The sequence below is a fragment of the Monodelphis domestica genome, chromosome 7 (assembly GCF_027887165.1).
Source record: "Monodelphis domestica isolate mMonDom1 chromosome 7, mMonDom1.pri, whole genome shotgun sequence".
Lineage (NCBI taxonomy): Eukaryota > Metazoa > Chordata > Mammalia > Didelphimorphia > Didelphidae > Monodelphis > Monodelphis domestica.
In genome coordinates, this window is record NC_077233.1 from 58,413,408 (window position 1) to 58,425,859 (window position 12,452).

Consider the following 12,452-nt stretch of genomic DNA (forward strand, 5'->3'; position numbering starts at 1 on the left):
CTAATGTTTTTGTTTGCTTGTTTTCTTCTTAACTGAAACTGATCAGGTCTTAGATGCAGTGGTGCTTCCTAGTCATGCTTGACCCAACTCCAAAAAATGCAGGGAGCACAAAGCACACTGTTTAGTGATAATCACCTCATGGAAAGAGGGACAAGACAAAAAGCCTTTTTGTTTACATAATTGGTAGGTTGTGAAGGGCCAGACTTGGACTTTTCAAAATTCGATTTGGGAAATTCTGGAAGTCTCCTTTTGGAAGCTTTCAGATGAATCCTCACCAGACTGGCAGCTTACATTAACAGACAAGTTAAATGTTATTTTCACCATTTTGCAGATGAGGAAACTGAGGCCCAGCATGCTTTATGTTATTGTACTATTGCTACACATGTTATCCAGTGTCACAGAGTTAGTAAATTGTGAGCAAGTCAAGAACAGTTCTACAGATTTCTGATAATCTGTATCTTAAGGTTTCTTTCAGCTCTAATATTCTAGGTTCTAAAGTCCCTTCCAACTCTAACCATCTATGTTCTAATAACATTCTCTCTTCTCCAGTCATTCTACAACTAAAGTTCCTTTGAGCACTTGATATTCAGTGTTCCAGGACCCCTTCAGATTTTAACAACTGTCTTCTAAAGCCCCATAAGCCACTAATATTCTAGGATTCCCAAGTTGGTCGGAAAAGTGCTTCATCCTCGAGGAAGGTTCCCACCAACATTGATTCTCAAATCCAGCATGATGGTAAGAATCTAAAATGGAAAAGTTTGGACTCTCAGAAGTATGAGCCAACTATTCTTGGGAGAGTTTTCTCTCAAAACACTCCGAAGAGGAATGTGGCTTAGATTCATGACAGCCGAATCTACCTGGAGCATGGATATTTCTCTCTGCATGGTTATACAGATGTTTTGGTTTTGTCTTCTCTAATAAAGTTTCCCCTTCTGGTCAAATCCAGTGTCTTTCCCTCTCACCCCTTTAAGCCTTCTCTGAAAATGAAAACGGCTTCCCCGCCACCTCTGACTTACTGCATACTCTCTCTGGCATTAGATTTCTGTGAGGCTGGATTTTCCTGTTTCTCCTTTGTCTCTACCTGCTCAATCCTCTTTCTTTACCTGGAGCCCCTTCTTTCTCCCACTATCTATAAGTATTCCTCTCAAAGCTCAGTTGTAGAAATTCCGATCTTCTCACTCATACTCCATTTCTTCTCTCTACAGAGCTCACACATTATCATGATTAGAAGAATCATTTCTATGACTCCCAGATCCCCATCTGTAGTCCTGATTTCTGGCTGGATTCTATGACATATTGATCTTTTCTACTAGGCTTTTCCATTGTCTTTAAACTCAATTTGTACAGGCTCCTCTTTGCTTTGCTACTGTGTGACTTTGGGCAAGTCTTTTTGGTCCTTTGAGCCTCAGTTTGTCCATCTATAAAATGAGGCTTATTTATTTATTTATTTGCATGAATTTTTTATTTATTGCATGAATGCAATGTTCCGTTGTTGTTACAGTTTGTGCAGTCACTCTAGAAAGCAATTTGGAACTGGTTCTCCCCTCTGTATTCTCTCCCTCTTCTAATCCATTCTGTATATTCATGTCAATGAGTGGGAGTGCAATGGAAAGGCCATTTGAGAAGCTAAGGAGCCCTGCTTCTGTCCCTATGGTAACATGAGTAAATCATGACTAAGTTTACACCTCTTTGAGTCAAATTACCAAGTTTAGGCTCGAAGTTTCTCCTTTAAAAACTAACCAACCAACCAAAAAAAAAAAAACCCAACCCCTCACCTTCTGTCTTGGAATCAATACGAAGTATTGGTTCCAATACAGAAGGGTGATAAGGGCATGGCAATGGGAGGTATGTGACTTGGCCAGGGTCACATAGCTAGAAAACGTCTATGGTCATATTTGAACCCAGGACCTCTTGTCTCTAGGCCTGGCTCTCAATCCACTGAACCACTAGCTGACCCTCAAAAATCCCTTCTTGTTCTAACCTTCTTTGAAAACCATGTAGCCCAATTTCCATAAGCATTACTTTTGTTATGTCAAGTGCTTGTCCAAGGACCACCAAATTCTTGCCAATACCATAAACTCTAAATTCAAATTTGAACAGCTGAGCCTGGAGTCAGGAAGACTTAAGTTCAAATCCAGCCTCAGATACCAATTAGCTGTGTGACCTTGCACAAGTCATTAAAAAAAGTTATTTGCCTCTATTTCCCCATCTTTAAAATGAGGATAATAACAGCACCTCCTTCTCACAGTTGTCATAAGGATCAAGAGATATTTTATAAAGCACTAAGCACAGTGCCTAGCATATAGCAGGCACTAAATAAATTTTAGCTATTATTATTAAATTCTGCCTAGCTTACAAGAGTCATAAACCAGCTCTACTCTACCTTTAGATACATTGTGTAGTACATTGGAAGGAATATTGATATTCAAGGGTTAGAGAACCAGTATTTCAGTCCTACTGATTTGAACAATTTGATTCTCCCTGTGTGACCTTCAGCAAATCCCTACATTTTCCAGTGCCCAGTTTCCTTATCTATAAAATAAAAATGAATTGGACCAAATGACCTCTGAGATCCTTTCCAGTTCATGTATGAATCTATGATCTGTATTCACTTCCCTCCAGTGGTACTGACCACAAACTTGCCCTACCACTTTTCCATGCAAATCTATACTTCCTCTGAATTGGGTTCCATCCAATATTCTGAAGGTCTTTCTTCATCTAGGTATTTTCATACTGTGTGGGAACCAGTATAATATCTGTATTAATTGTCTGTTATTCTTTGCTTTGGATACTTATCCAGCCCACCTCCTTTTCCAGTTGTACACTTCTTGGATGAAAGCAAGCGAGACTGACAATTCTAAGACAGAAGGTACGAGTTAAAAAAAAAAAGGATAGGTTTTCTTTTCAGAGAGAAGATGTTAATAAAAGATCTGTACCATTTTTCACTCTTCTTCCTATTCAATTCTCCACCCAGTTCATTTTCCATCTGCATGGAATGTTCAAGATATAGGTACTAATGTATAAATCTGTAAGCTATCCATCCAAATGTATGTCATGGTCTGGGCATTGATTCTTCATCCAACTGCGCCTTCTTCTGTGAAGACTTGGGCTGAGTTCTTTTGAGTGATTTGGATCTCAATTAGGGGTTTTACCAGGATACTAGGACTTGATGGGATCACATAATCAACTACAAATGAGATTATCTTAAAAACTTTGCTTTCTTTTGGGAATGATCTTCCATTTGGAGTCTTACTGGAAAACCTCCATGATGATAATAAACATCTTTGGCAAACATAGTTCTGTTTTAAAGCTAACCTAATTACTAATGATAAAAAAATCAATGAATAAAGTAATTTGTATTGTTGCATCCTTTGAAGAGATCTGAAATAATTTTTACATGTGCTTGGGAAAACCTTTAAATATTTTATTTTGCTTCAACAAATAAAAAAAAATTAAGTGTTAATTAACAAAGTGGGATTTTCATTCTATGTATCTTTCAGGTAATTAGGTGACTATCAAAGAAATGGCACACTAGATCTTCACTTATAAAAAGCTTGCTAATGCCTTTTGACTGCTTTCATTAGGACGTACTATTTAAGTGCGTAGAAGTCAGAATTCATATTCTCTTGAGAATTACTTTGTGGGGGTTGGAAAAGTCTTTTGTCCTTATTCAATTATCTAGAGAATCATCATTCATTGACCACAAAAAGCATGTTGTCCCTGCAGTCCTTTTCTGGATGTACTTGGTCTAGTTCAGCAGCTCTTTCCATTTTTGTTTCATTATTTAATTTTCTAAAGATCCTAATATGGGCTCCTATGAGACCTTGGCCAAACACTGAAGGCATACATTTCTCTACTCTTTTGCTTGCACAGTTCTTGTCTGGTAGGACCCACTTACACCTGGGTGGCTAACTGTAGTGATTCCAAAGTGGTGATGAACCCTTCTAGAACATACTAACTCTCACACAAGCCTGGAATCCTTGTTGTTGAGTTATTTTCAGTTGTATCTGATTCTTTTGTATCTTTTGTATTCTTGGCAAAGATCTTGGAGTGCTTTCCTTCTGCAGCTCATTTTAGAGATGAGGAAACTGAGGTAGACAGAGCAAAGAGACTTGCTCAAGCAAGGAAGTATCTTAGGTCAGATTTGAACTCAGTCTTCCTGACTCCAGGCCTGACACTTCTTCTACTCTGCCACCTGAATGCCCTGTTGTGGTGCCTAGAATGCTAACTATTTAAAAGATGTTGCTGCTTTGGATCCAGAGGACCTCAAATCTGTCAGGTGGAAAGCGTGAGGTACTGTTAACATCTCGGAAGGGACTGCTTATAACCCTGTGAGGTCAGCCATAGATGGCATTTTATAATGTTGTGGCATAAAATAGTTAAATTTTCACTGGGGCATCAGGGAAAGTGATCAGAGAAGTTTGAAAGAATGGGTGAGATCTGAGAGAGCCATGTTCCCGAAAGAGGCACAGCAAAGTGATCTTGAATACTTGGGGGCCTAAGAAGAGGAGAGGGTTCAAGGGGCATAAGAATTGGGGTACACCCAAAGGAAAGAGTAGACACAGAAACATCACTTATTATTTCCTAATCCTGCCCATGTGCTTGCATCAACTCCTCCTATAAGCTGTTTTATTCATAAAGTGATATAGGTCTTAGACAAACATATGGAAACAGCAAAGGGCAATATAGGGATTCTGCATTTCTTTGGCATTACATGTATTACACATAAGCAAATTTTCCAACCTTCTCTAACACTAAAAGCATCTTTACTAAAATGACTTTTGAGGTCTACCTTAGTGGAAACTTGTTAGAGGATGCTGACTACCATTTAATCTTTTCTTGATGGGTTTAGTGGTTTTCCTTTCCTTTCCTTCCTTCCTTCCTTCCTTCCTTCCTTCCTTCCTTCCTTCCTTCCTTCCTTTCCATCTTAGAATCAACACCATGTATTGGTTTTAAGGCAGAAGAGCAGTAAGGGCTAGAGAATGGGTGTTAGGTGACTTGCCCAGGGTTACACAGCTGCTCTGGGCCCCCTAAGTGTTTTCTTTATGGACAAACTATACTTTCTTGCTATAAGAGAGGGGGGACCTGTGGCATAATACAGAGATGTCCCTAGGGCCTTTCAAGGTATGCAAGACCATTTGCCAATACATTGAATGGCTCTAGTCTCTTATGTTTACATCCTATTTCTTTAAGCTTTGCTAATCTGTTGTATACTATAAAAATTAAATTATATTTCTAATAATAAAATATTATATCTTATGAGATTTATTAAGGATTATTAGGAATCAAGGAATAAAGAAGATACAAAATAAAAACCATGTGCCAATGGTTGATTAGCCCATTTAAAATCCCTGCACTTAGCTTACCACTATACTTGCTACATCATTGCAAAGGGGAGGCTTTACTGCCAGTTAAATACCAATTGTGATCTCACCAACATGGAGACTCAGGCGAGATTATAGGGAATTCTGGGAAATACCAAGGACTTCTGGGGATTGAAATCTAGGGTTCAAAATCTCCATTTTTACAATAGGAAAGCTTGACTATGGACCTGAGGGTATCTTGTAGTACAGTGTGCAGACTTTGTGACAAAAACTTCCATAGCTCCCAATCCTTTCAGGTTCTTGCTTAAGTTCCAGATGGCTGAAGTTACAAATAGTACCCAAAGTAAGTAGCAACACTCCAAACCCTCATCAGAACCAGAGAACCCACCATCTGCTGTTCATACTGACCTGGCTATCCAGTCCAAGCAACAGAAGCATAATAAAAAAAAGAATGGCCCAAAACATGGGCAGTGGCATCAATGACACAGCTTTCGGGTAGGCAATGAAGGCCAAGCCTGGACCTAAGGGAGGGGAAAAGAGAAAATGGGAAGGGGGCAGAGGAGAGGAAAGTAGTTAGTAACCAAGCCTTCTGAAAAACCATGAGTTCTATTGGAAGGTAGGAATAATTTGGGTCTGTTCAGCCATTCCCCAACCCAAGCAAGGGGAAGGAAGGACCAGGGGACCTTCCCTAGGGGACAGGCAAGGCGAGTCCAAGCCGTAGACAGCTCAAGTTCAATTTAGAACCATGCAGAGTCAAGTTTTAGCATCTGTCTCCAACAGACCCCCATGAGCCCCAAGGGAAGTAGTGTACATCACTCCAAGGTAGAAGTTGGAATGGAAGAAATGAACTTGTTTCACAGGAGGATGGATGGTGGCTTTCAGGGGAGAGACTGAAAAATAGAAAGCTAAGGTCGATTCCTGGATCCTTCGCAAAGCAGGTTCTTCCTTTTACTGGGACAAACCAAGCTGGTTTTTTTTGTTTGTTTTTTTTTAAAAACCCTTACCTTCCATCTTGGAGTCAATACTGTGTATTGGCTCCAAGGCAGAAGAGTGGTAAGGGCTAGGCAGTGGGGGTCAAGTGACTTGCCCAGGGTCACACAGCTAGGAAGTGGCTGAGGCCAGATTTTAACCTAGGACCTCCCATCTCTAGGCCTGGCTCTCAATCCACTGAGCTACCCAGCTGCCCCCCCCCCCCAGCTGTTTTAACAAAAGGAGCTTCTTGGTTTTCGTTTTCCAAAGGAGGAGAAAAAAAATCTGAAAACGATCTTGGGAGGGCACTTCCCAATATTCAGAGGGAAACAATGTGACCGAAGCCATTCTCTGGAGAATTTAGACTCTTGTTTTGGGGTAAGAAGTCTCATTGTTTTCACCCTCTGCTAGCTGGGTCAGAGATCATTGTACAGGTTTAAATACACTAGAACACACACTCTCTCCACCAGCCCACCAGAGCAGAGAGACACACACTACTGAGCCCTCTGGGCAAAGGACTAGCACATCGACTGGATGCTTTCTCTCTTTGGTCTCCTCTGCCTCACTGGCATCTGCCTGTCCTAGCTCTGAATCTCAGACTTTAGGCTCTGAAAGTGAAATGAGAGGCTTAAGGGAGGTCATTCTATCCCTAGCTGAAGGGAAAAGGGGATTGAGGGGTCAATTGGAGTCATTTCTCCAATTAAAGATTTGGGACTCAGAAGGAGAGGGGGAACATTTGAAGACAAGAATAAACTTTTCTTATTTAGTCGAGGTCACCTGAGCTATTTGAAGGTAGGATGTTCCAAAACTCTTAGAGTTGTTTTAAACTATTAAAACTTTAAAAGACTTGAAATTCCCATATTTTTTCCCATCTGGGAAAAAAGGAGGAGAACTCTAAGGAAATGTGGATTTTCTTCTCCTCTCACTTCCATGAGCAAGATCAACTGGAGGAGGGAGAGCAGACATCTAGGAGTGTGGTTCACCAAGGGCCAGGCGAGGATACAGGAAAGGTAAGAAAATACAGAGGAACAAAGAGAGAGAGAAATGGGGGGAAAGGGATGGTCAGAGAAAGAAAGAAGAAAGAAAGTTGCAATTGACCAGAAAAATTTTAGGGAAAAACAAATGAAAAATGATCTAAGACATTTGAGGAATAAAATGAAGGAGGAGAAAAAAAGTTTTAGCAAATCAACAACTAGAGGAGTAAGAATGGAAAAGACAGACTGACAGGGCTATACAATTTTAGGAAAAAAATGTGACTCCTTTGGAAAGAGAAAGCACAATTTCCTAGGGGAATAAAGACAATGTAACTAAGGGAGGCAAAGATTTCTAGATGGGAAGGAAGGAGTGGGAGTTGGGGCGCTGGCATTATTAAAGCATAGGGGATACTCAGGGAAAGGGAAATTGGATGGAAAGAGCACTGGCTAAGCTGAGAGCCAGTGTGGTATTAAAAAAAAAAAACAGTTCAGAGGACCTGGGCTCAAGCCCACCTTTAATGCTTATTATCTATGTAACCACAGGCTTTTAATGTTCTTTTGTCTTAATTTTTTCAAGGACTAGATGGCTTAAATATAGTTGGGTCCTAAACTGGGCTGTATTAATTGCTAACTGTGTTACCTTGGACAAGTCAGTTTCCATAAAAGTGAAGTAGGTAAATTCCTTTTCCATATAATCTGTTCTACATGCCTAAGATTCTGCCCTATGAAAGAGAAAATAAACCACCCCCTTTCACTAGCAAGTAGTTGGTTTGAATGAGGCAGAGGAGAGAATATGTGGGCCCTGTAGTGTCTCAACCCTGTAGAATTTCAATCAGGAAAAAGGGGAGTGATCGTAAGAATTGAGCCCTTTGAGACTTGGACATGATTTTTATCACCTGGAAAATTAGGAGGAGGTAATAGGAATAATCATCATAGCTGGAATTTCTGGAGCACTTCAGAGTTTAAAAAGCACTTGACATATTATCTCATGTTAAGTTATCCCCACAACAACCCTGTGAGGTAAGTAGGTAGGTGTTCTTACACCCATTTGAGGAATGAGGAAACTAAGGTTCAGAGAAATCCATCCATGGTCACACAACATGTAAGAGAGGTAGAATCCAAACTTGCTTCTCTTTCTGACTCCAGAACCAGCCCTCTGTCCACCACGCCTTGCCAAACTGGGCATTTCATACTGATCAAAAGAATCGAGGTCTCTGTCTTCAAATGCACATCACAGAATGATCCAATCACTTTTAGAATTTAGAGGCAGTGTTGAATGGGGAAAGAACCTAACAATCTGGCTATAACTCCTAGCTCTTCCAGAGGCTGGTGTGACCTGGTTCCATCTCTCTGACTCCAGTTTCCTCCTATGTCAAAGGAGTAGGTTGGACTGGATGGTCATGGAGTTCCCTTCCAGCCCCAACATGCTCAGATTCTAGGAATCTGGGCCTTCAGGGAATGCCTCTTACCTCTCCAGTAGAAATCTAAATTTCCATTCAGGCTGTGGTCATTATATTGCACATGTAATCAATCCAAGCCAATTATGATGCAGATACAAAACACCCATCCCCAACCCCAACCTCTGCATATTATCAACTCAATTGTTTCTGTATTTCCGTTTTGCAGTTTTTCTAGAAGCCCCCTGAGCTTCAGAGTGGTTGTCTCTAAAAGCCAAGGCTGCATTATCAAGAGAGAAGTCCATGTGAAGGAACCCAATCCCCTTCTGGTACCTTGCAAGACTGTGACGAGCATAAATCACTCTATGCTACATTTAATTTGAATCCCATTCAGCTCAATAATTATCTCATTCCAAGGCGCTAGGCTCAATACGGAGCTTGTTAAAAGCTTATTAGAGAAATAATCAGACTCCATTTGTTGGCACTTCATAAATCACCAAGGGGAATAGATGTTAAAGTCAGAGCTTGAAGTCTTTGGCTAAGGACAGAAGGTGTTCAGGCTGACACGCTGTATCAATACACTCTTCTGCTCAACTCCAGCGTCTCATCTTTCCTGGGATGGAAACCCGGTGTTTTTAGAAAGCTAAGTAAGCTCTTGCATCTCCCATGCTAGAAAGCTTGGGATGGAGGACGGACCTATCATCCAAAGACCAGCCAAGCCTATTTGAGGATGAAGAGACCTATCACCACAGACCACTGGCAACCAGCTGATGAATTCTTTTGACCAAAGTAATCCACAATAATAGCTGCTGGACCACAAAGAGCTTCAGAAGTATTCAAATGGCTCAATGTCCTCACAATCCATGCATCTACCTATATGCATATTTGTGCTTACACACACACACACACACACACACACACACACACACACACACACACACATCCCCAAACTCTTTCCAGGTTCTCTAAGAGAATACAATTATACCTACTGAATGCTACTTCATTTGCAAATCCTCTTATAAGAGAAAGCTGTTTTTGCTTTATTCCTCAGTTTATAGCCTCTCTCCATCTCTCTTGCACACAAACCCAGGCAGACTTTGTATGGATTTTCTAGATATAGCTGAACGTGCTCTTGGGCTACCCTACTTGAGGTGTCCTGAAACATCAAAGAGGCAGAAAGATGGAGAACCAAATGAATTGGAAAACACTCCCTACTTAATGGTGCACTGTGATTGTTCTAACCTGGAGTTTGCTTGGCCAAGGGTCAGACAGTATTGCCTGGACTAAATGACATATGAAAGTAAACTGTAGAGAAGACAGATAGATGTTCACCTCATTACCCACGGAGCTTCATTTCAATGTGACAATTACAGAGTAGAAATTGTCTTAGATTTATCAAGAGAATACCAAGAGGTCAATGAAAAAATGGCTTCCTCCTACAATGGTAGTGGTGGTTTGGAGCAGTCAATAGGAGGACATCAGTAAAGAATTCTGGAGATGTCTGGAGAAGCCAGAGGAGCACTTGAAATGGTAAGTATCCTAGACATCCTCAGACACATCTTTGGGGAATAGGGTTTATTTAAGAGAGCCATATCAGTAGTGTTGCAGTCTAGAAATGTGTCTCTCTGCATAGGGGACATGGAGGAGGGGGAGAAGGGAGAAGTTGGTGAAAGAAGAAGAGAATGGGGATGTCCATCAAGGAAGACTTAACCATCCCTGAGGATTCAGAATAAGGAATTAATGACTTCAGGACACCTCTATATGTAATGACGTGAGAAGCTCTGTGGGACAGTAGAAAGATCATGAACTTAGAAGTCAGGAGACCTGGCTTCTCATCCTGTCTCTGCATTTATTAGACCGAAACACATCTCTAAGCCTCTGTTCTTGCCTCTGTGCAATGAGGAGATTGGACTACCTCATCTCCAAGGATTCTTCTAGCTCTGATACTCTATGATTTTACAAAATGCATGCATAGCTTCTTTTGCTAATGAAGGAATGAGGAGACAATGACCAAGGAGAGACTTGGGAAGAAGTCGAAGGGGGCAACATGGCTGTCTGAATTTTTCCTGTGTATACACTTCTACTCCCTTGGAGTTGCAGCCAACTCCATTCCCAGTTACTGCCCCTGAGAAAGAAAACAGCACTGGCCTCACCACACTTTGACGCCATCTGTCTCTTGCCCAGAATAAATCTCGGGAGAGCTTTCCTTATCTATCTACTTGCCTTCTTCTGAAACCTCTGAGGGCCTTCAGGAAGGCAGCAGTTTCAACAACAGATTAAGTTTCCTAGTGTGGATGGGTGCCAAAAAACAATCAGGGAGATGGGGGCCCTCTGGGCTAGCTGAGGATCTTCCTGGAGCAAGATTCTGCCTGCCCATTGAAGGCGATATTCTCCTCATAACCCATTTCAAAATGGACTTGTCACCAATAATATCAACTTTACAAGGGACGGCTCAAAGGCAGACGTGACCCTGAAAAGGTCTGGTTTTCACAGCTAAAACACCGAGAGCAAAGTGCAAAATACAGAAACCAAGGCTGAGAGAGTCGTAATCAAATTACAGAACCGGCAGCCGATTTTGAGTTTCCAAATGGATTTGCTTTAAGACCCAGTGGGCAGCCAGGTGGCCTCGAGTTGACCTGATTCATGGCTGACCCCAATTGCCTGAGTTGAAGAGGAGGAACCATCCTTCCTTTTCTGCCCCAGCATCAATCAAACGGCTATGCAGATGTTGTGCATTTTGAAGCAGGAGTCTGGTGCTTAGGGGAAATTTCTGGGGTTCATTTGAAAACTTCATTTGTTTCCTTTCCCCCCAATGCCCCCTTCCTGGCTAAATGCCTGCAGAAGTTGGCTCACACACTAGGTGGCAGTGCCCACCATCACTGCCACCAATACCACCATACCTGACTCGGCCACATCTGCAATGTCCACCCCTTGTTCTTGTGCCATGAAGCCCAGGACGGAAAAAATTGCGAAGCCAGACACAAAACTGGTACCACTGTTCAGGCATCCCAGCAGCATACAGTCCCTAAGTCACACATATTTCATGGAGCAAGTTAATTCAAGGACGATTGTACCCCCGGTCCCTACTTCTTTTTTTTTTCTTTTTCTGTTTACACTTCATCGATTAGCTAAGTCAGGGGCACCCCTGGGGAGGGAAGACTTGCCTGTAGCAGTTGTATTTGTAGTTGTTATAGCTTCCCAGCGAGACCATTGCCCCCAAGCAAATAGCATAGGAAAAGAAGATTTGGGTCCCAGCATCAATCCAGACCTGGAGGGAGAGAAGTGGGAGAGGAAGAGAAAGAGAATATGACAAGGGAGCTAGCTCTAGAGAAGGGGAAAAAAGCTACTCAGTCATCAGGAGAGAGGATCTAATGGGACTGGGGTGCCAGAACCCCACCGTGCTGGTGAGTGGAAATTATCTGAAGAATGAGCAGGCTGAGTAAAGGAAATCCAGCTCTGGTTCTATATCTTAAATGTGTGGTTTTCTTAACTCACTGACTACTGTTTGGATTCAGCACTTCCAAACTTTGGATGTTTTATTGAAAGAGAAGTCAGTGTTCTAGGCATCAAATAGAAAGCTGATTCTGAAAGAGGAGGTGAAACATGAACTAGAATTTCATCCATTTCCCATAAACTTTAGCAACTTTTTTTTTTTTCCAAATGAACTTTTACCCAAGTGGAACTAAAAATCAAAGCAGGGGAAAATACTTCAAGATTTGAACCCAGTGCTTCAATAGGGGAAAAAATTACTGCCAATCCAAACATGAGTGACTGGCCTGGATGTTCTA

General features: G+C 41.5%; 1 protein-coding gene across 5 annotated transcripts in view; it reads right to left on the reverse strand.

The window, feature by feature from the left end:
• The window catches only part of SLC6A6 (solute carrier family 6 member 6), a 147,815-nt gene that overhangs the window by 17,079 nt on the left and 118,284 nt on the right, over positions 1-12,452 (reverse strand). For all 5 annotated transcript variants that reach the window (XM_056804704.1, XM_007500277.3, XM_007500275.3 and 2 more), the window contains 3 exons: positions 11,829-11,932; positions 11,565-11,689; positions 5,733-5,845 (listed from right to left, as the gene is read on the reverse strand). In XM_056804704.1, the coding sequence (XP_056660682.1) occupies positions 5,733-5,845; positions 11,565-11,689; positions 11,829-11,932 (342 nt within the window). The remainder of the gene's footprint in view (positions 1-5,732; positions 5,846-11,564; positions 11,690-11,828; positions 11,933-12,452) is intronic.